General features: G+C 34.8%; 2 protein-coding genes across 2 annotated transcripts in view; one reads left to right on the forward strand and one right to left on the reverse strand.

Annotated features, from left to right (window-relative positions):
* LOC123561043 (bone morphogenetic protein receptor type-2-like) overlaps positions 1–7221 on the reverse strand; it is a 97798-nt gene extending 90577 nt beyond the window's left edge. Inside the window, exon 1 of the mRNA XM_045353195.2 lies at positions 6864–7221. Within this exon, the coding sequence (XP_045209130.2) occupies positions 6864–6918 (55 nt within the window). The 5' untranslated portion in view covers positions 6919–7221. The remainder of the gene's footprint in view (positions 1–6863) is intronic.
* A 5353-nt stretch (positions 7222–12574) lies between these two features.
* Positions 12575–27537, forward strand: part of LOC123560083 (proliferation-associated protein 2G4-like) — a 42351-nt gene continuing 27388 nt past the window's right edge. Inside the window, exon 1 of the mRNA XM_053516631.1 lies at positions 12575–12721. Coding sequence (XP_053372606.1) covers positions 12640–12721 — 82 coding nt within the window. The 5' untranslated portion in view covers positions 12575–12639. The remainder of the gene's footprint in view (positions 12722–27537) is intronic.

Genomic DNA, 27537 nt, shown 5'->3' on the forward strand with positions numbered 1-27537 from the left:
TGGACAGTCTTGCCAAGAGATCAAACTTGTGATCATTCCAAGTACAGTCTTGCCAAGAGATCAAACTTGTGACCACTCCATGGATAGTCTTGCTGAGGGATCAAACTTTAGACCAATCAATGGATAGTCTTGCCAAGAGATCAAACTTGTGACCACTCCATGGACAGTCTTGCTGAGGGATCAAACTTAAGACCACTCAATGGACAGTCTTGCTTTGGGATCAAACTTGTGACCACTCAATGGACAGTCTTGCCAAGGGATCAAACTTGTGACCACTCCATGGACAGTCTTGCTGAGGGATCAAACTTTAGACCACTCAATGGAAGTCTTGCTGAGGGATCAAACTTGTGACAACTGAATGGATAGTCTTGCCAAGGGATCAAACTTGTGACCACTCCATGGACAGTCTTGCCAAGAGATCAAACTTGTGACCACTCCATGGACAGTCTTGCTGAGGGATCAAACTTTAGACCAATCAATGGATAGTCTTGCCAAGACATCAAACTTGTGACCACTCCATGGACAGTCTTGCTGAGGGATGAAACTTGTGATCACTCCATGGACATTCTTGCTGAGGGATCAAACTTGTAATCACTCCATGGACAGTCTTGCTGAGGGATCAAACTTTATACCACTTAATGGATAGTCTTGCCAAGAGATCAAACTTGTGACCACTCCATGGACAGTCTTGCCAAGTGATCAAACTTATGACAAGTCCATGGATAGCCTTGCCAGGGATCAAACTTGTGACCATTCGATAGATAGTCTCGACAAGGCATCAAACTTTTGACCACTTGATGGATAGTCTTGCTAAGGGATAAAACTTGTGACCGCTTGATGGATAGTCTTGCCAAGGGAATTCCAGATAAAACTAGTGACCAAATTATGGACGGTCTTGCCAAGGGATCAAACTTGTGACCACTCAATGAATAAGTCTTGCCAAGGAATCAAATTTGTGACCTCTCAATAGTGTCTTGCCAAGGGATCAAACTTGTAACCATTCAATGGACAGTCTTGCCAAGGGAACAAACTTGTGACCACTCAATGGATAGTCTAGCCAAGGGATGATTAAACATGTGACCACTCAATGGACAGTCTTCCCAAGAGATAAAACTTGTTACCACTCAATGGATAGTCTTGCTAAGGAATCAAACCTGTGACCATTCCATGGACAGTATTCCCAAGGGATCAAACTTGTGACCACTTGATTGATGAACTTGCCAAGGGATCAACCATGTGACCATTCCATGGATGGTCTTGCCAAGGGATCAAACTTGTGATCACTTGATGGATGGTCTTTCCAATGGATCAAACATGTGACCGGTCATTTGATGGACAGTCTTGCCAAGGGATCAAACTTTTGCCCACTTGATGGACAGTCTTGACGAAGGATCAAACTTTACAGTCTTGTGTTTTACTTACTGAACACAAGATAGGCTCATAGAATCACAATAAAGAAATATTATGTTTTCCTTAACATGCTATTTAGTTGATTAGAATCTGACAAAAAGTAATGTCAGAATCATTTTATATGGACTAAAGGTTATAAAGCAAAGTTTAGGGACTTAAGTCCCAAAACTCCAGTCATTAATTCTGTTGATCCTGGGTTGACCACAGGCAAAATTGCATTCTGAATCTGCTTGCCAAACTCAGTTTAATAACCAAAGACTGTAGACTGGTATCATATAAACAGACACATTTATGCCCCCATCCAGATTTTAATCCAGCCATTCTTTGGCAACATGTTTACTAAGGAAGGTGCACATTACTTACAAAAAGTACTATCAAAACAATTTATACCATGTGTCTGCAAAATTTTAACTTGGCCTGATGACCCAGTTTCTGAGCTTGCACAATTTTAATGTGATCAAAGTTCAATCAACACTTGCATATCTTTAAGAGGTTTGTTTAAAGTACTGTTTATTTAATTGAGAACATACAGCTGTAACATACAAAGAATCTTTAATCAGTTGCGGTTACCTCCCTTCCATGATGATACCTTTACACAGCTGCCCCTTTTTTCTTCAGATTTTAGCAGTATCTTTTCATCAAAGGGCCAGTCTAAACTAACACACTTCTTCAGATATATTTCTCTCCTCAAACTTCCCATGCAGACAAAAGGTAATAAAGTACTTCAAATCAGTTGATGCAAAAAACCTCAGTTCTTCTGTACAGAAAAGGAAGTAGACAGAGAAAATAACTATGAGACTGCATGTCACTGACTCAAATGTCGCTAAACAAAACTGTCAATGTGTTGATGCTGGGGAAAAAATCAGCTATCTATTAGGTCCGAAGGTCTGTCCTGCGCCTGATAAAAACAATTTCAAATTAGGTTAGAATATTTCTCCAGATAAATGCCATAATGTACTTGAGCTATCATAAAATTTAATTCACAGTTTTTCAGGAGAGTATGTCCAAAGGCTTTTGCCTGGCTTATTCCTACTGCACATTTACTGGCGGCTAACTATATGCCAATCAGGTCACAATATAAAATCATATCACCTTCTGAAAACTGATATATTAAAAAGCATAATGTGCTTAATATAAAGTCAGATAACCATAATGGTGTTGTATTGACCTGTCACAACTAATGTACCAAACTAAAGGAAAATAGAGAAAATACTGAAGTCCCTACTGGGAATTGAACCCTGGACCACACGGTCTGCACATGATCCACTGGCAGATACACTAACCACATCGCTTAAGGATTAACCTAATAGCAAGGTTGTTGAAAGTAGTCTATTAACCGACTAACATCACACTTCTCCCCCTTTTACTTTTTAGACTTAACTAGCTTTACCCAATGATGTTTTAGCTCAACCAATGAGTCTGTAAAACATTCTGTCCCCATTAAAGGCTCACAATGCCTTTGCTTAAAATGTGGTTGCCACATTTTTCCATTATGTCACTGAACACAAAATATATCAATTTCTTAAGTAAAACCCATTTCCAATAATAGTTTTCTCTTATATTTGTCAAAGGTTTGAATATTGATTAACAGCAGAAAGTTTTATTGAGCCCATTGTTTTTTATTACCTGCCTTTATATTTCTATCTGTGAAGTTCATGTGCAGTATAAAAGAAGTAGTGATTTTCTACCCTTGTAACGTCTATTCGCACAGCTATTCCAAAAATTCAAAGCTTTATGGAACTTTAAAGTAAACCAAAGGAAGAAAACACCAATTAAGGTCCCTACCAGGGCTCAAACCCCAGATGTCATAATCATGATCTGTAGGCGGACACTCTAACCATGCAAAAGACTGCTAAAGGGTTAAACATTTCTATATCAGCTTTGCTACTGAACTAAATATTGTAGCAGGGTTTCAGAAATCCCATGTCCGGAGCCCGGGGGCTACCTGAAAATTCTGTCAGGCTACTAAATTTTTTCAGAGCGTGCCCACCTGGTGAGGCTACCTTGAAACTCCGTATTGAGTAGCCCGGAAATCACTAATTTAGTCTTTAAATATAATTTTGATAGTTGTCTATATAATCCCCTTGTTTATTAAATGTAGGCAGTGGCTAGGATTACGGTACCGTAATCCTAGCCTCCGAGTCTAGGATTACAGAAGTTCCATATTTCTAGACAACTCTACGAGGATATAGGCTAGGATTACGAAAGTATTTAAGAGGCATCAAATATATTTTAGGACATGTATAAATTATGTTGTAAACATACTTTTTTCACTTAAAATAGCAATTTTCATGCCTGCCATACTATTTTGTGTTATCGATCGGTTATTTTGGGTTACGATATATTAATGGTGGCGACTACAGGCCCATTTTTTGCAATTTCTATAAAAATATCGTTTTTTTTTTTGTTTTTTAAATAGTGTTGTAATTTTATTTTTTGTTAAGAGTACGTTATTATTTCATATTAATGATTTTGCATATTTTTCTTTCATTTCATTGTTTCTTTTCTATTTTTTTCTTTTCTCTTTTTTATTTATTTTTTCTTTCTTTTCTTCTTTTTTATTGATTTTTCCTTCTTTTTTTTGGTCTCTCTTTTTTAACATTTGACTACAGATTTTAAACAGCTGTTACTCTCTTTATACACCCGGTAGCAAGTGCCGCCATTAATATATTGTTAACACTAAATGGCGGATCATTAACACGATATGATAGGCATGGAAAAATCGCTATTTTAAGAGAAAAAAAGTAAGTTTACAACATCATTTTTTATGCATGTCCTAACATATATTTGATGCCTCTTAAATACTTCCGTAATCCTAGCCCATCCTCATAGCGTTGTCTAGAAATATGGAACTTCCGTAATCCTAGAATCGGGGGCTAGGATTACGGTACCGTAATCCTAGCCACTGCCTTAAATCAAAGAAGTATAAAATACACAGAATGGCAACTGGCTGTAATCTCGCGTGAGCTCGTGTCAGAGCGTGATTCGGCGTTATCTTACTAAAAACAAACATCGGCGAGCATGGAGTTACAATTTGTACCTTTAAAACTACATTTAAAATACATGTTAGCTTCTAAAACAAAATTGGTTTAATTTGAAATGGTCTTAAGACACGAAGTACACGTCTTTTTTTTTTTTTGCCATTGAAAGAAGCGTGGTCATACGGTGATAATTATTTTACCGATGAATCATTGCTTTCGCATACAAAATGGCGCGTGGAGAAAGCGCCACTTCTGGTAAACGATATCTCGTTTTTTTGTCACGGGAGGTTGGCGAGATTTGCTCTATATGCCTTTCAAGTTGCCAATCTATTTATTTTTATAGCTCTTTGCTTAAATGTATACATGTATGAAAACACAATTTCATGTACAGTATTGAAGTATATTAGGCCATTACAAATTGATTAATAGTTCTTCGGAAAATTTTCAAAAAAAATAGGAGCGAGCGAGCGAAATTTTTATTTTATTTTTTTTTTCTCAATTTTGATTTTTTCAGAGGCGGGTAGATTTTACATGGAGCGAGCGGGTTTTTTTAAAAAAAAATTTCCCAGCTTGGACCCTTAAGGAGGCGGTTATGATTATACATGAAGTTAACATTTCTTTAGAAATAACACAGAAATCAAACATTTACAGTGTGGGTAACACAGTATATAGCTTTTCTATATGTTTTAGAGACTACATGAATGATTTTGCAAATAAATTCTTGCCAAAACTCACTGAATCACTTTGTTTTTTTTATTTTGTAATTATAATTACTAAGGGATGAGTGTCTTATTTTTAATTTTGATTTTTCTACATTAATCTGAAGGCGTGCCTATTTAACGGCACATGATGAGGAATATTTAAGACAAAACAGACACATGTGTGGAATAACATTTCTTCTGAAACACAGTTAGATGGCTTCGATACATGAACAACTTTGTGCCCCTACTGGAACTCCAACCCATAGAGGTGAGGGGAAGTAATAAACCACTTGACCAGTGAGACCAAACAGAGTTGGGCATACAGATGCTTCGACATTGCTCGAATCTCTTTGGAATAATTTCTTAACAGATCAGGCTAGCTTATGTTTTTGTGGTTGAGATTCATTTCAGGCAAAAATGATAACAGACGGACAAAGAATGACCCCAATATGGTCACCCTTAAGTGTTATTTGCTGTGCTTTGACTGATCCAGAAATTTACAGTTGGGGAGGTCTGTTTTTTTCAGTTTCTTCTGTTCAATCAATTCACAGCCAATTAATATACAAACAGGCAAAATTGGGGTTACAAAAGGACAGATTTTGTTAGAAATTATTTTCATATCTACACTACTTATTTGAAAAGCTTAACAAATTTTAAATTGACTAAATGCGTTTTGATAGAATATCTGACTGCTGTACTAAAGAAGTTACGTTCAAAAAGATTTGGGCCGAGACAATGTGATGGGTCGGTCAGGATCTGTGAACAAACATTTTTTTAAGATAGTAGTCGGCCTCGGCTTTGGGGTCTAGATCTAACATACTGAACTAAACAACTGATAACAAATGGTTTGAAAACTTTATATCTGAACAATATTTTCTATGATTAATCCAAATATTTTTAACTGCATCCCTGTGCACGTCTTACAAGTCGGGCTTCGTTCTTTTTACTGTATCGAACAAAAGCAGAATGTGGCTACTCCATTACCTACCAGCACATCGAAGGCCATGTGTGGCACTAGCACAGACACTCCAGATTTAAAACAAATGTTGAACAACACCATAATTCCTGAGTTTGGGTCATCAGCTACATGTATTACGAACGCATGAAATCCGATCAATATCACTTTGACGCATTAAAACAGCGATAAAACCTGTTTTGCCGTTATTATTCCGGACCGCGTAATCGGAAAAAAAAAATTTTATTCGGAGATTTTTATGTATGTGCGGGCGGGTGATTTTTATTTTTTTTTCTCGGGAATGAAATTATTGATGCAATAATTCCGACGAACGACATATCAATTTGCTATGGCCTTAACTTGTGCTATTGCATTTTGCAACACATTGCAGAGACATGCTTATGGTACATATACATGCACGGTATTCATTAAGATTTGTTATATGAGTATTTAAATAAAAAATGTAGCAAATAACACACAGAAAATGGGAAGTGAATAAATTATGGAAATTCAACTCATATTTTATTACTTAAATCTCCTGGGTTTATTATTACAAAGTTTGTAAGTGACATATCTCTAAATCTACTAAAACACAATTATAAATGTATTACTTATTTATTAAAGTTATTAATTGTCCTCTAATAAACACATCTAGCATGCATTATGCAGTTGCCACTCAACATTGGACAAAAATAGAAACGTTACGTCAAACAGGAGCATGAAGTGCACTTATATACACAAATTATTTTGACTGACACTAGTGACAGCTAAGTAAATTAAACCCGTACAAATAGGTTAAATAGTCTTTATACTTACCGACTAATTGGAAATTAATCACAATTCCGGCGAACACAAACCAGTAAATCCACATTTTCGTTTCAAACAGCGGACATTTTCTTACATTTTTTGCAGCCCTGCACAATCGGTTAAAACATGGCGAACTTCTGTATTGAATTCGGTCACACCGTCTAGACGTTTAGCTCGTCTAGGTCAAAACACGGTCAATAACAGTACGCTCCTTGACCAATCGAGTTGGTGAATATATCACTAGTGGTCATTTTAACACACATAAAATCCAACGGCCAATCGGTAAACTAAAACAGCTTCCACGATCTATCCAATACACAGACAGACTATTTTCAATAATGTGTATTTGCACTGCAACTAAAATGGGATCGTCCAACATTTTGACACTAGACGAGTAGTCGGAGACGTAAGATTGGACTGATACATTTTTTTTAAATCTCCGCAGTTACGTACGTGCGTTTGTTTAGGCACTTCCTGAACCATGCATCCAGTGTTTAGAGATGCAAATACCGATTAAAACATTTCATCTTATTTCGCTTAGTTATTCACTGGCGTATCGGTTTGTAAGGATTCAAGAAGCGCACACCCCTCCAAATGTAATGCACCAACACTGAGTAAGCACGAGACGCCCGAATAGTCGTAGTGTAACCAGTTAGGGAATGTAGGGGGTGGGGATGGAGGGAGTCTTTTTTGGGGGGCGGGGGGGGGGGGGGGAGGGTGTAATCTCTTCCAGGGTCTCTTGTTTCTGTGGTTTAGAGAGAACAAACACATGATAGATTCTAGCTTTTGTGTAAGACAAGATTTGATTTTATACATTTTCAGTCGCATTTTATTGCAACAAGTGTTTAATTTGAGATCCATGACAATAGTGAATCATTCTACAACGTTTAGCCTATAACGTCAAAGTTTTGTCTAGATGTCTTTCTTCTCTTTCCATTGTCGTGCACATCCCATAGTAGGGCATCGACGCACCTGATGAAACTGTACAAGTTCGTCGTGAACTGATACTAGATGCCCACGGGCAACATGTCGAGACCCCACCCCCCCCCCCCCCACCCCTGATCCCTGGATAAGTTACAGCCCGGACAAACTCTGACGGACGCACGGACGCACTCGCGCACACACACCGAACTGCCATTGTGACAACTATGTCAATGTCGAGCTCACCGCCAACGGGCTCGACATTAACGTGTTAGGCATCAAGTTGCTGTGGGCAGCCAACCCAGCCTTGAAAGTGTCTAAGGTCTGGGTGGTAGCTTGGCTCTCATGCAGCTGGTTCCACAAACGAATATCAGGTCCTGCAGATGTCTGTATGGCAGTAAGGCAGCATGCATCGAGAAGGGTGGCACCTGCTGGTTGTTTCCATTTTATCGTGCAAACACGGAGAAATTGGGTACTGTCACATGATCATGACTGCCCAAACATAACTTGACCACCTCTCGTAGGAGTCACATCTCCAGAAGATCTGTCACCTGGAAGCTGCCAAAAGCCTCCAAACATCTTGGTTTTCTTGGAGGAACCTGCACAGCTGCACAAAAAGAAATAAGGGAGACAAAGAACTCCCAAGAGTTTGCCACAGTTTTTGTTTTGACAACATTATCTCATAACGTTTGGAAACAACGCCAAGCAGACTAAAGAAGAGGGCATTCTAGCACCCTTGTTAGTTAATGTCGACTTGCGAATCTTGTACAATTGGACTCATAGCGGATAAATTAAAGTGTTGTTTCCGTAGATTATGACAGGGGACGGAGGTCTGTAGGTCTATACTACGGTATTTCATACAAAGTTCATCAGAATCATGGACGGTCTTCATCAATAGATTTAAAACGTAGGTGGGTATGCCAGTTTTTTTTTCGTATATTTCTTTTTGCTTAAAAGAAAGAGAAGCGCTACACGTTTGCTAATATGATAGATACTGTATGCATTATGTATCTAAACAGACTAGACAAACAGCTTAATAAACCTTAATGCCAGTTTGTCTCTTACCGGTAAATATTTACAGATTTAATTTTTCCATGCTTACGGGAAAATGGGTGTGTTTCCGGTCTCCCGAATGACCTTAACCCTTATTATGCTGGACACGATTGATTCTGCCTTTGCGACCAGTGTAGATCATGATCAGCCTGCACATCCATGCAGTCTGATCATGATCTGTACTGTTCGCCATTCAGTCAGTATCTTTTTGGTATGCACCCCTTTTAACAGTTAATGGTACAGACCAAACTGAAAGATGGACAAGTTCATTAAAGAAATTTAGCAGGGTAAGGATTAATCAAAACCCGTCGATCTCATTTTATTTTCACGGTAATCGCCCCACTCTAGAAGAGTATACCCGCGATATTATAAGGTCGTTAGCTATTGACAACAAGTCTTTCAAAATCTAATTATGAAACATTACAGTTGTTTCGGCTAAAATCCTTAAAATGTCTTATATATTGTTCCGCGGGGAGGTATCCGTGGCCGAGTGGTAAAGGTCCAATAAAGTAATTTACTTTGTCCACGGTGAGTGAGGGGCAAGACCTGATTCCACCTGTGATTACATCTTTTTATCACTGACACATATCTCATTGTACCAACAACAGGCCCGGTTCCAGAAATATTTGATTTAGAGGGCACCGGTTTAGAACGAAGGAAACACCGCCGAGACGCATAGCGCCGTACGGGGGTTTCCTCCGGGAAATGTTTGAAATACAAGTATGAAATGGTGTCTCTGGTGCAGTTTTTATCTATATATTTTGAGGTATGAGAGGGGCTGCTTCCATTATTTTAGGTGTGTGTGTTTGGGGTGGGACGAGTTCAGGGGGTGCCCCCTGATGGCCTCTTTTGCATTATTTTGGTCCGTGGAAAATTTTGAAGTACAGGTATAAAGTGGTGACCTCTGGTGGCTTTTTGGAATTATTATTCCTTAGCCAAAATAGTTGGGTGCAACTTTGATGAGTATTTTTGGTTGCGGGTTTATCCCGCTACCAAAGTTAAAGTGTATTTCTGACAATCATAGCATCTTTATTTTATTCTGAATCACATCCAAAGGATGTTCATGTGCTACACAAAATAGTCCCATTCATGAACAATGCAGGTGAATTATCAATGAACAAGCAGTTCTTATTCAACCTGTATCCACTCACACTGACCATTTTGATTATGTAAGATCTATCAATGATTTATGATATTCCAGCCCATGGTTACATCACAAGCTGGGTCAGGCAGAGTTCATCTTAGATATGAGGCACATTAATTTGTATTTGTTTCTCATTCATGTATATTCATAGACTGGCATTTAAACAGAAAATAAATCTACCAAAAACCCGCAACCATCAGACATTTCAAGGCTTTGATTAGACTCCCGATTTATGCGAAAATGCGCGAAAAATAGAAAACTTAAGATCTATTTATTAGGGACTTCTTTCGACTACACCTACACCACGGAAGCACATTTTTGACCAGATTACTGCATTTTAACCTCTGCCACGAGATAGGTAGGTAGCTGTCAGGATACTTCAAGAAATTATCGTGATAAAGCGAAGTTTTCTAATAAGAGTCTCAATAGTCAGAAGTTTCCTGTAAATATTATTGCGATGATTCACATTATAATCTCGATACCATTTGTGTAAGAGCCCATTGTGGACAGCTGACATTTACTAGCTAGACAGTTATTACGGTATAAAATCAGAAACTATATCGATGTTTGAAATTTTCTGTAGTTATTTTAATAACCTAACGTTTCCTGGAAATATAAAGTATATCTACAAAAAAAATATTTTAAAAATGTTTTCAGAAAAAAAGGAGAACTTAATAAGTATAGCTCATAAACGATCAAACGGGAGAATTTTAATAGTTTTTACATGTACGTAAAAACCTATTTTATTCCCTGCAAACAAAACTTTGAAAAAAAAAACAACAACATATCGAGCAGCATAGGGTTTTTATTCTGCGGACCGCTTTCTGAAATGCGGCAATATGAGGGTACCTGACTTCAGTTGACTTGCATTCCACTGCATACTATTCAACACCCCTTTTTCTTTTCGTTTTCTTGAAGGAATGTAAGGATACAAATGCATCATGAACGGTTAGATAGATAGATAGATAGATTTATTTCAACATAAAATGTACAATTTACATGGCGACTTATAATTAAAACATACAATCAAACAATAAACAAACATGTATGAATTAATATAGCCATGTCAATCAACATTATATGTTGAGGATAACACACAAAAAAAGAGTTAAAATAAACTCTATTTCCATTGTGGTCCTTAAGATATAGTATTGTATGACATAGGAAGAATAATTTATCACAGCAAAAAATATTCACAGCAAATGCCTTAAGATAACTTTGTATAAAAATTTTATGCTTAAAATTGATTGACTAGTTTTAAAAAAAATGATTGACTAGTAAAAAACACAATGCAAAAATCTATCTATTAATGCAATCTAACTAAAAGTCATATTAAGAATTTTACAATTTGAATTTACAAATGGTGTGTTTGCCACAGACGGTTACAAGACGGTGTCCAATTGTGTTCCTTCCGTTGTTCATTTTGTCTTTGTTGTCTATATTGTGTCAGATTCCCAAGTGAGAATAACGTTATGTTTGTCTCACTAATTGTGTTATCCCCAGTGAAGAAAACACCAGAGCTATGTATTTTTCACCATCTATAATCTGTAATATCTAAACACTACCTTTCCCAAGTTAATTAAACTGATTCCTCTCAACAGTACCCTATACGCTCGCCTCAATTTGATACGGAAAACCCATAATATTTCAGATTTTGCAAATAGTTTTCGTTTATGGTGCTTGCCATAAAGCAACTATCCATTATTATGCAGATGATAATACTCTGTCTCACTGTGATACAAATATAACTGCTCTCCAATCTGTGCTGGAAAATGAAAGCGTAAACATGATTAACTAGTTTGAAAATAATCTCATGCAGGTGTAACGTTTGAGTGCCATGTACTGGCATCCACACGGACAGACACAGTCACACAAATCTCGTCGGTGAAAAGCTAGCTCATCAACAAAGGCGATTTATTGCGCCTGTATACTGTCATTTTACTCAAATGACAATTGACAGGTTTACAAATTTGCACATTAATGGAATTACTTCCCTTTACGCATTCAGTAATCGTTACATTACTTTCCCCTCCGAGAAATCTCGTCCCGAGATTTGGCCTAGGAAATGCATGGGTAAGGCAACTCCAGTCCGGCAGTTGACTTCATCCACCCGCTGCCACCATTTTCCAGCAAGTTGTAACAACTTTTAAATATATCAGTATAAACATAAATTTGCGTCATAGCTATCAAGATGTTATTTTAATGCAGACCTAGTGATCTACGAAAATTGTCGAAATTTCGGCAGCATTGCCTCGTTTTCAATTCAAACAAACGCAAATATGATGACATGTTAATTAGGCTAATTATAGAAAAACGATAATCAGTAGTTACATGGAAACTCCTTCAGATTTCCCCAGGCGTTGATAATATCAGAAACTCGATGAATGCCAATTAACACTAATTAGCGCAAATTAAGTGATATCTTTAATGCATAGATATTAGATATGATTTCTTCTGACAAAGCACAAATATTATCAACGGCTTCCCAGGCTACCCCGGACCTCGAGATCTGTAGGTATCTTATCTTATCTTAGCTTGCCTTTCTGTACTATCCAGTACTTTGATTATTTCAATATCACGAGCACCTGCGTTACCGAGGTTATCTCCCGTTAGAGTTCTTCTTTCCCGCCATACTACGGAATTCTGGGAACACGTGAATTTTTCAAGATGGCAGAAAAAGAAGATGAACCGACTCCGGCAGAAGATATTGTTGTCACCAAATATAAAATGGCTGGTGACATGGTGAATGGTATACAGAAAATGTTCTGTTTGTCAAAATCTCCATCTTAATTTCAAATTTTATTCAAATTACCACTTTTTAACACAAATAACGACCACATTATGTCTCGTTTACAACATTACACAATAGAATGAAAAAAAAAATTGTTATAAACTGTGTAATGATACAAAGTTTTGTTTGTAACAAGTTAATGAGGTGTCTTTAACACTGAAAAAGCTTACACAATACCATTTAAGGTAACTTGACATGAACAACCAAGATGGCGTCACAAAATTAGGGTTGATCACATTATTTACCCCTATAGACGGTATCAAGTCAAAACGTCCCCTAGTCAAAACGCCCCCTGGTCAAAACACCCCCCATTTTGGTCAAAACGTCCCCCATTCAGTTTAGAATTTGGTCAAAACGTCCCCCTGATTTTTTTGTATTAGATCTATTAATTCTTTTTAATTAATTCATATCTTTTAGGAAGTGTCTAGCCGTCCGGTAACCGGACGCCTAGCCTGCGTTCTAGTCGTCCGGTTACCGGACGGCTAGCAAATCCTCAGGGGATTTTCTAGTCGTCCGGTAATTGATTTCCAAATGAATAAGACATGATTTTATATAGTTTTAATGTTATTTACTTAAGATATTGATACTTATCTGCAAACAAAATGTTGTGTGAATACATATTATACAGATTTACAATAAATCACTGCATTATTCAGCCGATAAAATGGAAGTTTGCCGAACTCAATGATGGTGAGATCGACATGACGTCACTTATCAAAGTCTGTTCATCTGGAGGCTTTTAAATGGGATCGGAATTTTTAAATTTTAACAACTTTTTCACTGGATTTTCAAAATTAAAACAGTTTTGAAATTTCAATTTCATATTTTAGTATTCAAATATTTTTTAATGAACAACTGTTTTAAATGACATCTAATTTCAAAAGCGGCACTGAAATGTTCAAAACTTTAAGAAAAACAGTAGTTAAAATATATATAGAGATTTGTGTTTTAATAATTAAAGTTTAGGCCGTTAGAAAAACATCACTTTTTACAAAAATAGCATATGGACGTTCGGCGATCAATGTTTAATCATTTCTAAAAATAGAATATCAACGGCTTTGTAAACAAACACGATCTCTTGCGTTTAATTGACTGAAAAATCAGATAAATATTGGTATTTTAAGTAAATAACATTTAAAACTGTATAAAATCATTACCTATTCAATAAGAAATCAATTACCGGACGACTAGAAAATCCCCTGAGGATTTGCTAGTCGTCCGGTAACCGGACGACTAGAACGCAGGCTAGACGTCCGGTTACCGGACGGCTAGACACTTCCTATCTTTTAAAGGGTTTGCAACTTATGGATTATGTTTTGATAATACACAAAATTTTATGATTTATTAGCACCTAAATTAATGCAATCAACACCTATCAACTATACATGGTTGTGCATTAATTGTGCTGAGGGCTTAATATTAGTAGGTGTTATAAACCCATTAATCACCAGTAATAAGAACAGAACAGAACAGAACAGAACAGAATTTTATTGAGACTTGTACATCGTACATCGTCTAAACACTAATATTACAATATACATAGTCACGTTCATACTATTTTAAAGAAAGTAACAAACATGTTATTAACAACTAGAAAAAAGAAAACTATACCTAGACATATAGTTTATAATCAAATAAAATGTAATTAACAAAGGAAGTGAGAATACAATGACATGGGTTCTTTATAATGTATTATTAATAACCAAATTTCTTTTTTGGATTGCTTCTTTGATATATTTACACACATTAACAAGCTCATCTTTGTTGGTCGAATTTAGTAATGAATGGAACTTAAAAACTGATGGATTTACAAAATACTGTCGCTTAATATATTTTTTACGTATTTGCTGATAATATGGACAAATACAAATAAAGTGAAATTCATCCTCTAAGTCTCGTTTATTACAACACAAACAATAACGCTCATTTCGTGGAATATTGTTACATAAATATCTTCCCGTTTGTATTCTTAAAGGATGAGCAGAAAGTCTTAGTCTAACAAAATAAAATCTAAGACTACGAGGTAGTACGTCTAAATAGCATTCGTAATCATGACTTGTTTTAAATATTCTATACATATCTAGTACTGAACTATTATTAACACTTATATTCCATTCCTGTTTATATGTATCGATTATTCTTAATCGAAAATCATGCATGAATTTATCAATATGAATAGTGTCAGGCTTATCAAACACATATGAAAATCCGTAATCATTTAGTAACTTCTTAACATTTGATACCCAGTTTATACAACCACTATTACAATCGTCTAATGCCATATTGTATATTGTTTTAAGAATAATGTTATTACTATACACAAGTTTAAACCAATATTTAATAATTCTTACATATCTAACAATATATAGAGGATATCTATCTAATTCTCCATACACTGCAGCATTACATGTATTTATTTTGACTTGTAATAGTCTTTTACAAAACTTTAAATGTAAACGTTCTATCTCTTTAGATTTTGTATACCCCCATATTTCCGAAGCATAATTTAGTATCGAACCTACAAAAGCATCAAATAACTGACATAATATTTTTGGTTTTATATCAAATTGTTTACATTTAAATAATAGTGTGTTCATTGCCTTAAGGGCTTTACCAACTAAATGCTCCTGGTTTAATGAAAAGTTACCTGTATAATTAAAAACAGTACCTAGATAGTTAAAATTATTAACTACTTCAATATTTTGGCCATTATAGGACCATTTTTCATCATGGCGTAATCTCCCCCGTTTACGAAAGACCATTATTTTTGTTTTTGTTGTATTAACTTTTAAACCCCAAGCACTGCAGTATAAATAAAGGTTGTCTAAATGCTTTTGGATTTCTTCGGGCGATTTACCTAGAATGGCCATATCATCCGCAAACAATAGCAAAATCAAAACAATATCATCAATGTGTAGTCCAGAATGTACACTATCTTGTAAAAATAATTCTAAATCTTCTACAAACAGTGAGAACAATAGAGGCGACATTACCTCCCCTTGACGTAAACCGATAGCGTAGCTGAAGTAATCAGAATATGATGAGCAAGATTTTACACATGACTTAACATTTTGGTACATATTTTTTATTATCCTCAACACTTTACCTTGAATGCCAGTTTTATACATCTTTAACCACAAAGCATTGCGATAAATACTATCAAAACACTTAAACATGTCGACATATATAACATATAATCTCTTATTTTCATTGATATATTTCTGAACAATTGACATATAATGCATCAATAGTGGAACGACCTTTACGAAATCCGAATTGAGCATCAGAGATTATATTGTTGTTTTCACAAAACAATTCAATTCGCTTATTCAGTATACTGGTAAAAAGCTTTGAAAAACAGCTAACTAAAGTTATTCCCCTATAATTATTTACATCATTTACTGATCCTTTTTTATGTAAAGGTATAATAACACCTTCGGTCCATTTATCTGGAAAATGCCCCGAGTTTAAAATACAATTAAAAACATCACATAAGTGCAACGATAATATATCAATACATTCGATAAAGTATTCGTTCATTAAACAATCATTACCAACAGATTTGTTACGCTTCAATTGTTTTACAGCACATATAATTTCATTTACAGAAATGGGCTCATCTAACTCTGGAAAAGTACAATTCTCAGCATTAAAATCATTATTACTACAAAATGTTCAGCTTCAACATTGTTACAATCAGACATATCATTACTAAGATTTTCAAAAAATAATTTGAAATCTTCTGAAGAGATATTACAATTTTTCTCTGCATTTTTAGACTTGAAAAACTTCCAAAAATCTCTAGGCTTCTGTGTCTTTAGTTTTTCAATTTCTCTCATCTTATTTCTATATGAAAAACTTTTCTTTTTGCGTATTAAGTCCTTATACAATTTTTTCTTTGAACATAAAGTGTTTCTATTAACAGGGGTTTTGTCCAAGTTAAATAATCGCAGAGCCTCTAAGTACGAGTTTCTAGCATTCACACACTCTGTATCAAACCATTCTGTGTTTTTGATACAACAATTATCATCAAACATAGGTCTATTATTATAACTACATTGTCTAGAAAATAACGGGTCCGCAACACTGCGGATTACGTCTGAAAAACTTTCTAAAACATTATTAACTGATTGTTTGCTTGAATAATCTATATCATTTACAATATTGTTGAACTCTGGCAATTTTGAAATTATACCTGAACGAAATTGTTCTTTAAGTGAATTATCCCATCTGTATTTTATATCAGTGCGTGTCTCATAATCAGGTGAGAAATTATTACAATACAGGTTAAAGAGTAGCGGAGCATGATCGCTCCATTCATTAAACTGACCTACCGTAAAATTACTGATCGTTGTGAAATCCCGCTCACTGGCCAATAAATAGTCAATTACAGATGTTCCGTTACGGGAATAAAATGTATGCTTACAACTGTCACCTAATCTGCCATTAACAATTCTTAAGCAAGTAGATTTGCACATGTCTAACAATTTTAAACCCAGGTTATTATGTACTCTGTCTACTGAGGCCCTGTCAAGGGTACAGTCTGGTATATAATCTGCATCATCGTATACACTGTTTACATTATCATGTACTATAAAATCATATTTATTGCCAACTCTGCTATTTAGATCACCTGTTACAAACAATTTACCGTATTCTGAAAAATATGATATGTCATTCTCTAGTATTTCATACAAATCAACATTTATAGTATTATAAGCAGGAGAATCCTCTACCCAAATATATGCAGCACATATATATACATCTTCTTCTAAACCAAAGAAATTTCGATCTAGTTTCAACCAGATAATAGTATCATAATGGTTTCTTATAATTTTAATACCTGCATCTAAATGACTTTTATAATAAATAGCAATGCCGCCACTGTTTCTTCGTGCATTCCTATGTTGAAATTTTCTGTAGAGATTATGAGAAACATATCCTTTCAAATCAATATCACTTGATGAATTAGCCCATGTTTCATATAGTATGCAAATGTCATGTGAACTCAAAAGATTTACAAAATCGGTACAATTCTTTTTATAGTCAGATAAACCGTTTACATTAAACGAGAGAATGGATATCTCACCACCATCGTGTCCCTAGGCTTTAATCGGAGTACCATCTACATAGAGGGTGTCATAGGCCAGGTACGCTCTCTTGCCTTGTCGGCGCGCCTCCTTCATTTTTGGCACTAATTTTCTCCTTTTCTGTATCACTTCTGGCGGAAATTGTTCAAAAATCTTAAAGTTTGTGCCGTCTAATTCCTTCCAACGTTTCCTTACCATTTCTCTGTCCTTGAAGTATGTGAACTTAGCCACAATACTCCTCACTTTACCAGGAATTCTTTCACTTGGAGACCGATGTACTCTCTGTGTGAACATTTATGAAGGGAAAATCTTTTCTTCTATACAATCTAAATTTGTGTAGAATGAACAAAAATCCTGATCAGAGTTATAACTTTATTTATAAAACATTAATAAAACATCAGAACAGTCACAACTGCATAGTTATTAAGTAAAAATCACATATCGCACTATTCATTCACTGTTCTACACCAAGAAGTCATAATTCAAAGTGTTCCAGCTACACAATATCAAGAAGTCATATCCACTCCTATGCTAGTTAATGTTTTTATCACAATTATTCCTCCTCGTGAACTGTTGTATTGAGCCTGGGTTTGTAAATGGTGCTCATCTTTTTTAGCAAGGAACTTGCAGACATACCCCCTGCACGGTAGCTGTAAAAGACATAAGAAACATTTATAGGAGATAGAAATGACAAATTATGCATAAGTAACTGAAAAAATATAGTAAGAGAATGATATTACTGAAAAGAATGTTAATACATTTTTACACAAACTATAAATAATAATACCTTTTTACACAAACTATAAATAATTTTCCGAAAAAAATCTCTTATCATGCTGTTGCTGGAAGAGAAGAGTCTTATAAAATTCATAATTTTATTTTTTTTTTTATCAAGGCGGTGAAATACTAATAGCATGAACATAATCACCTGTCCAAAGTTGCGAATACTCTGGCCAATGCATGGACCTATACTTTAAGATAATTACTTCAAATTTTAAGATTTTAAAGACAAAACAAGAGCACCGCCTTGCGGGTGCTGACGCTCATCTGATTTTTTTTGTATAATAGAAATATTGTCCTACCCATGATTTTCTAAGTCTAAAAAGGGCCATCACTCTTGCAAAAAGCAGGATAGAGTTATGTTTCTTGATGTACAGTGTCCACTTATGATGGTGAAAAACTGTTGCAAGTTTTAAAGCAATAGCTTTGATAGTTTATGAGAAAAGTTGACTTAAACATAATATTCAACCAAGAAAATGATTTTTCTAAGTCCAAAAGGGGCAAATATTATTGCAAAAAGCAGGATGGAGTTATGTTGCTTGCTGTACAGGGTCAGCTTATGATGGTGAACAAGAGCTGCAAGTTTTAAAGCAATAGGATAAAAGCTGACCTAAACAAAAGTTAACCAAGAAAACTGATTTTCTAAGTCCAAAAGGGGCAATAATTCTTGCAAAAAGCAAGATGGAGTTATGTTTCTTGATGTACAGGGTCTGCTTATGATGGTGAACAAGTATTCCTAGTTTCAAAGCAATAGCTTTGATAGTTTAGGAGAAAAGTTGACCTAAACATAAAACTTAACCAAGAAATCTGATATTTTCTAAGTACAAAAGGGGCCATAAATCTTGCAAAAAGCAAGATGGAGTTATGTTTCTTGCTATACAGGGTCAGCTTATGATGGTGAACAAGTATTCCAAGTTTCAAAGCAATAGCTTTGATAGTTTAGGAGAAAAGCTGACCTAAACATAAAACTTAACCAGGCAACGCCGACGCAGACGCAGACGCCGATGCCGACGCCGACAACCGCTCAAGTGATGACAATAACTCATAATTTTTTTTCAAAAAATCAGATGGGCTAAAAATGTTCTTAATGAATATTTTGTTATCTTAATTTTGATTTTTTTGGTCACTAATACAGGTTTCCTCATGGAACGACCCATTATTTCTTTTTAATTCTGGTACTTTAAAATAAATATTTTTTATTTATTTCTCATTCCATTCAATATACAGTATCTCTTGATTGAATTAACACCTACTGATAACACATTATCTCCTCTGATTGGATTAACTTGACAATGCATTGATTACTTGTATATTTGAATTTGTTTGCTTTCATAATGTGATTATGATCTGTATATTGTTTATTTCTTTCTGACCAGATTTTACAATATTTTATAAAATAAAATAAAAATATTATTAAATGGTAAAAAGTAGTTAATCAGATTTTGGTCAGCTAATGGAATGTAAACATACAAACTGTATAACTCTATGTAATGGGCCTTTTTGTTCCTTAAATAATGTATATATCTAAATAATGTATAATTTTATATGATGTATAGTTCAGCCAGAAAATTACATATTTGCCAAAAAAGTAGTTAGACAATTCGGAATATGATAAGTATTCCGCAAAAGATATTGTTTACTGAAGTCTAGTAATTCAAGAAATCAATAATAATAATAATAATAATAACATAAATATAACTTACCTGTGTCACAGGTTCTGTGTTGCCAGCTGCCATACGAGTCGCAGGCAATGGCATGTTGACGCGGTCTGACTTCGTTTCTACACTTAATGCAAGGATACTCGATAAATACGTTATCTTATAAAAGCACCGATATTTAAACAAATAACAATCCAACACACTATTCACAGAGACAGACAGTATACATACACTAGGATACTAAGAAAATTAGTGGTTGAATATAATAGTTATAACTTTTTCCACATTATTTAGTTATTGTGCAATTAAACTTTAGATACTTAAGGAGGTAGGTTACCTTGTTACAAGGGTAAATTCAAATTAGTTGAACCGCAGCATCTTTTTGTATTTCGTGTAATATGAAGTTTTAACTGCTAAAATCTCAGTTTAGTTTGTCTCTGTCTCTTCAAGTTCAATTTTTACCCAGGTTTGAAGAACATGACCCTCCAAAGGTATTTCTTATTGAAAGAAGAAGGAAAATACGGATATTTAGCACTTTTCGGTGTATTTTAGTTTCATTGATATTCATAGAAGTCTGCATAATCTATAATTTTACTAGTATGCACGTTAGCTTTCTAATATAAGCTTTAAATGTATATGTCGCGGGGCTCGTGTTTCTATGGTAACGCATTTTCTCTCATTTTTAAACAATTATGTATAAAAATAGGGGTTTTCGACCGCTTCAGTGCCATTCTGTTAATGACCAACATGGAATATTTGGGTACTATTATTAGCAACATACCAAGCACTATACATGGTACCCTATTTTTCTTAAAGTTTAAAGTAACCATGGCAACAGAGACGTTTAAAATGGCTTATATCTTGCTTTTTGACGTAATTTCTTATAAAATAATATTGAATAAGATTATCTTTCTAGTTGATGTAGCTTTAAAACATATTATTTCTAACGTAAGTTATATTTTCGTGTTATCTGCATTTATTCAAACAAATTTCTAAGCTTAGAATACTGACAGCAGTGCCCCTCGTCTGGCATTTTTCATGGAAAAATCGTTCAGCATGCTACTATTATTCTCATGGATATTGTTGAAATGAAAATAAAAAGCCGAAGCTGTGTTTCTTAAATAGACTAGTGTCAACGCTTTTGAATTTTACATTTAGATACATGGGTCACGGGCTTCGTTTCCATGGTAACATCAATTCATTATAAGAAACCACAATTTTTTACTGAAATTTGAACAATTTTAGATCTTAGTTTTAGTATATAAGTAACAAATATCAACGGAACCTGAAAAATAGGTATTACAAATGAAACTGCTAGATTTTTTATTTGAAAATGGCCGTAACAAGTAACCTCTCACCCAACTATATTCCAAATAACATTGGTTACCATCATCCATTTTCTTACATTCCGCATAACATTTCAATATAACTACATAAAAGAAGCAAAATATTGATTATTATTCAGAGCAAAAGACTCCTAAAAAATATTTCAGCAAATAATGGTTATTTGAAAATAGTTTGAATAAAGAAAATGCACAGAATTACGTACTTTCAAGATAAAAGCTATTTATTTTGCGCGGTAACTGACACGTAACGTCATGACGTCAATGACGTCATTTTAAGGCAACATTGTTTTGAAGTGTTTCTGCGGCAATTTATTCATTATTTCTGCATTATTAAACCATAAAGCGTCAGATCGAAGACAGGTCTATGATTTGTTTTTAGAAGAATGAATATACAAACACATTTAGTTTGTCGTAAACGTCGTCGTAAATCGTCACGTTAGCTTCCGGTTGGACATGCGCACATACAGATATAAAGGTAACCTACCTCCTTAAAAAATAATTGTTTACAAACATCTTGTTTTATGATCCATTATCCCTTTGTCCTCATGCAGTTGTAACAATTTCATTTATAACATAACAACATTATAATTTCATTTAATTTTATTATTAAATAACAGAAACATCACTTTTTCACTACATAAACTGTTAAACATCAGATATAATTTCACAACAATGCTATAACATTCTAAAACTAATGGTTTACAACATTCTAATTAAAAACTATGCATGTAAAACAGTATAATGAACATTTAATATTTACCAAATTAACTTAATTAATATGTATTTACATATGTAATTTTTAAGGGGGTGGTTTTGACCTGGTAATTTTTGGAAGGGGGGTGTTTTGACCAGAAAAGGGGGACGTTTTGACCAAAATGTGGGGTGTTTTGACTTGGGGACGTTTTGTCTAGGGGACGTTTTGACTAACATCCCTATAGACAATGGCAGTGGCTACGATTACGGTACCGTAATCCTAGACTCCGGTTCTAGGATTACGGAAGTTCCGTATTCCTAGACAACCCTATGAGGATAGGCTAGGATTACGGAAGTATTTAAGAGACATCAAAAATATGTTAGGACATGCATAAATGATGTTGTAAACTTCTTATTTCACTTGATTAAAATAGCGATTTTTGATGCCTGCCTTATTATTCCGTGTTATCTATCGCCATTTTGGGTTAGTATAATCTTAAACGCTATATTAATGGCGGCCCGCGGAAATATTATAGAAATATGAGGGTAAAAGTTAGGTTTAAAAGAATATTCTATACTTTATTTTTAGCTCATCTGATTTTTTGAAAAAAAAAAATGATGAGTTATTGTCATCACTTGAGCTGGCGTCGGCGTCGGCGTTGCCTGGTTAAGTTTTATGTTTAGGTCAGCTTTTCTCCTAAACTATCAAAGCTATTGCTTTGAAACTTGGAATACTTGTTCACCATCATAGGCTGACCCTGTATAGCAAGAAACATAACTCCATCTTACTTTTTGCAAGATTTATGGCCCCTTTTGTACTTAGAAAATATCAGATTTCTTGGTTAAGTTTTATGTTTAGGTCAACTTTTCTCCTAAACTATCAAAGCTTTTGCTTTGAAACTTGGAATACTTGTTCACCATCATAAGCAGACCCTGTACATCAAGAAACATAACTCCATCTTGCTTTTTGCAAGAATTATTGCCCCTTTTGGACTTAGAAAATCAGTTTTCTTGGTTAAGTTTTATGTTTAGGTCAGCTTTTATCCTAAACTATCAAAGCTATTCCTTTAAAACTTGCAACACTTGTTCACCATCATAGGCTGACCCTGTACAGCAAGAAACATAACTCCATCCTGCTTTTTGCAAGATTTATGGCCCCTTTTGGACTTAGAAAATATCAGATTTCTTGGTTAAGTTTTATGTTTAGGTCAACTTTTTTTCTTAAACTATCAAAGCTATTGCTTTAAAACTTGCAACTCTTGTTCACCATCATAAGCTGACCCTGTACAGCAAGCAACATAACTCCATCCTGCTTTTTGCAATAATTATTGCCCCTTTTGGACTTAGAAAAATCATTTTCTTGGTTGAATATTATGTTTAAGTCAATTTTTCTCATAAACTATCAAAGCTATTGCTTTAAAACTTGCAACAGTTTTTCACCATCATAAGTGGACACTGTACATCAAGACACATAACTCTATCCTGCTTTTTGCAAGAGTGATGGCCCTTTTTAGACTTAGAAAATCATGGGTAGGACAATATTTCTATTATACAAAAAAAATCAGATGAGCGTCAGCACCCGCAAGGCGGTGCTCTTGTTTTTATTTATAACCATATTGTATGTTATTAAAGACCATTTGTGTTGATTTGATGACAAAAATTGCAGGTATATATGAAACATAGATAATTCTATAATATTTCCGCGTGCCACCATTAAGATTATACTGACCCAAAACAGCGGATCGATAGCACAAAATAATAGTGAAATAAGTAATTTTACAACATCATTTATGCATGTCCTAACATATATTTGATGCCTCTTAAATACTTCCGTAATCCTAGCCTATCCTCATAGGGTTGTCTAGGAATACAGAACTTCCGTTATCCTAGAACCAGAGGCTAGGATTACGGTACCGTAATCGTAGCCACTGCCATAGACAATATGCTGCTACAGAGTAGCAACCCTGACTAATTTTTCTAAACAGTCCTGCATTCAAACTGTTTAAATAAACCTAAAGAGCAGATCTTCAGCTTTCCGTAACAGTTTTAATTTTGAAAATATCTCAATAAATAAAGAAGTTATGACAATTTGAAAATTGTGAAATGGGCGACAAGTCTTGAAATTTTTACTATGAAAATTATAAGGGAAAAACTTGCCGATCGCGGAACCGAACATTTCAATATTTTTGAACAAAATTGATTTACTCCACTAATAATGGAGATACTGTAATGAAACTTTGCATATTTATGTATTTTTTCCTGCAAAATTCAAATATGCTGTCCATTTTCAGATTCAAAAACAATGTAACCTTGTAATTTGCAGTCAAAGGTCTTATTAAACTGAAATATTTTCAAGAAAATTTTTGTGCATTTGACCGTCTCTCATAACTTCTCTACTTGTCGACATATTTTCATGAAACTTTAGTATTTCTTATGTATTATTCAAATTGTACATATTTTCATTTAGAAATAAAGGAAACATCACTGATTAATCAACATGAAATAATATTATTGACAGCTTAAAATCATAAAATTCAAATAAATATACATGTATATAAACAAATACAATGCAAAGAACACACACAAATAGTCATCACAGGGAGTTCATAACTGGAACCAGTGGTCTACTAGAAATACAGTTCTTGGAATATCTCAAACTTCTTGCAGTTTTTATGATTGTTAAAAATCAATATATATATACAAGTACAATGTGAAAATAAACCTTCAAGTTCAAAACACACACAAAGTGGCATCACAGGGAGTTCATAACTGGGACCAGTGGTCTACTAGAAATATAGTTCTTGAAATGTTACAAACTTCTCTTGCAGTTTTTCATGATTGTTAAAAAACCACTGCCTTCCAGAATTTATACAGTCTGGAACAATGTTTTGCTCCAGAATGAATTTACAGTCCACCAACTGTCTATCATCCCTTCAGGGCCACTGAAAGTGTCCGGCTTTGCGACAGGGACTCATAAATTTAATGATTGCTGTTTCTTCTGTTTTTATTTTTTCAACAATACCTGGGTACCACCCATCTTGGTACGCGATTGCAACGTATTGATTTTCAAGAAATTCATGAACTTGCAGGGGTTTTTTTTATTCTATAGCAGAGGCCGAATATCGTCCTCGTCCCCCAGCCGAGGATTTCCCCCACAGCCAAGGATTTCCCCTACCGCAGTTGAAATTCCCTTCCGTCCGAAATTCCCCTCCTCCAAAATCGTAAACAAAGCAAGGCCTAAAAAAAAAGTTGTTTGTTTCCAGTGACATGGCCAAAAAAATAGGGTAGGTAGGTAGGCATTTTTTTTTTTTTTTTTTTTTTTTTTTTTTTTTTATAACACCTAACACCATCGTAGTTTCAAACAGGGAGATTATAAACCTTATAAACATGCACCCTATTGTTATGTTTGATTTACACCTGAAGGTACAATGACTGATGATGTTTTAGCAATATAAAATGCCATTTGATTGTGTATTTAAATATGCAGGGTTCGATCTTAACGCAGTCCCGCGATCCCGAGGACACCTATTTTAGCGGAGGGCCTCCTGAACTTGGAAGCTGGCTGTCCCGTTGGGACAGTAAGTTTTCAGTTCAATATCTATAGCTAAAAAAACTTATAAAAAATACCAAAATGACAGAAAAACCTTGCTTTGAAACGATTTTCGAAGTCGACATCTGCAGGGGTGTAAAATTCCACTCGCCCGCTCGCATTGGCGAGTTAAAGTCTGAGTAGGACGAGTGGACCTCGCTGTATACTCGACCGATCGGGCGAGTGGTTTTTTTACGTCCTTACTTTACCAAAATTCAGAAATTACAACTCCAAAACGTCAACAAACTTTGAGATGGTTCAGTCGCTACCTGGATTGACTGGAATTTACCCGCGAATCGTAAAGATATCAAAACGTCATGCCGGTAATTTTCCATTCCACAAGCACGTGCGACCTATCGTATTAAATATCTAATTTACATCGACACGTACACAAAAACCATGCGTAGTGCATTCATTTTTTAACATTTTCACTTCAAGTTTTCAACACCTCTTGAGAAATAATACTATTTGAATTCTATAATGATTTTAATAAGATATCGACAGAAATGTAGGCAAAATTCTATAAAAACGGTCGAATTTTCATATAATCATTTGTAAAAATTCAAACAGCGCGATCTTAGTTACTTATTTCTTTCTAAAAGTAAATAAATGATGAATACTCTGGGCATAAAATTCAGACTATTGACCAGAAGGAACAAAAAACAGAATAAAAAAATCTTAAATAATGAAAATGCGGCAGCAATTACAATACATGGAGTAAAACGATTTTTGGCAAACAGATGAGATTTCTGTTAGTGCGACAAAATAGGTTACGTGACCTCGTGAACGTAAATAAAAATGCGATTTTAAAATAAAGCAATGTGATGTCATTGCGGTTTTTAATAAGTTTTAAATGAATCTTTGTACATGTATTTTTTGACCAACAAGGCAAGTTTTTTTTGTCAAACAGTAATGTAAATTCCTTGAGGGCAAATAGGTCACAGAGGTAGAATATCCACTATAGTAACTATCGTTTGAGACATTTACCTTTTATACGGGATATAGCACATTCGCTTTTGATAACAAATTAAAGAAGAAACTTTTTATTGATTTCTATTTCTCAGCAATTTTAAGAACCGATGCGGTACGATCAGACAGTGATGTGTCACATGGCGCGAAAACATGACGTAATGCCATGACAATCTCAAGCAAAAATACCGCTTTGATCTCCACTTCAGATGTCAAGATACTGACACACTTCTTTTAGCTCTACTTTGAGGGGGTGTAAATTGATCATGAAAACAAGGTCAATTACTTAGTTTATCAACTGAATAATTACCGATAATCTTTAACGTTTTTTCCCATCTCTTTCAACACGGGTGGATGGACGATGATTATTGTGTCCAAATATTTTAGACACTTTTCAAAATAAATATTTTTCGGGAAATAATACTATTGTACATAATACTCCTTTCATAAAAGTGACAGTATTAAAAGTGTCAGTTATTAGGGCGAGTGGCTGTTCACTAACGGCGAGTAGATATTACTGGCTACTAGTCCTGCACGGCGAGTGAAGTGAAATTTTTTTTTTACACCCCTGTCATCTGTTCTAACCACAGTCCGGATGTTTACTCTCGAATACATACATGTACGTTGACTGGTTCCGCGTTATTTTCAA

Source organism: Mercenaria mercenaria, chromosome 10 (assembly GCF_021730395.1).
Source record: "Mercenaria mercenaria strain notata chromosome 10, MADL_Memer_1, whole genome shotgun sequence".
NCBI classification, from domain to species: domain Eukaryota; kingdom Metazoa; phylum Mollusca; class Bivalvia; order Venerida; family Veneridae; genus Mercenaria; species Mercenaria mercenaria.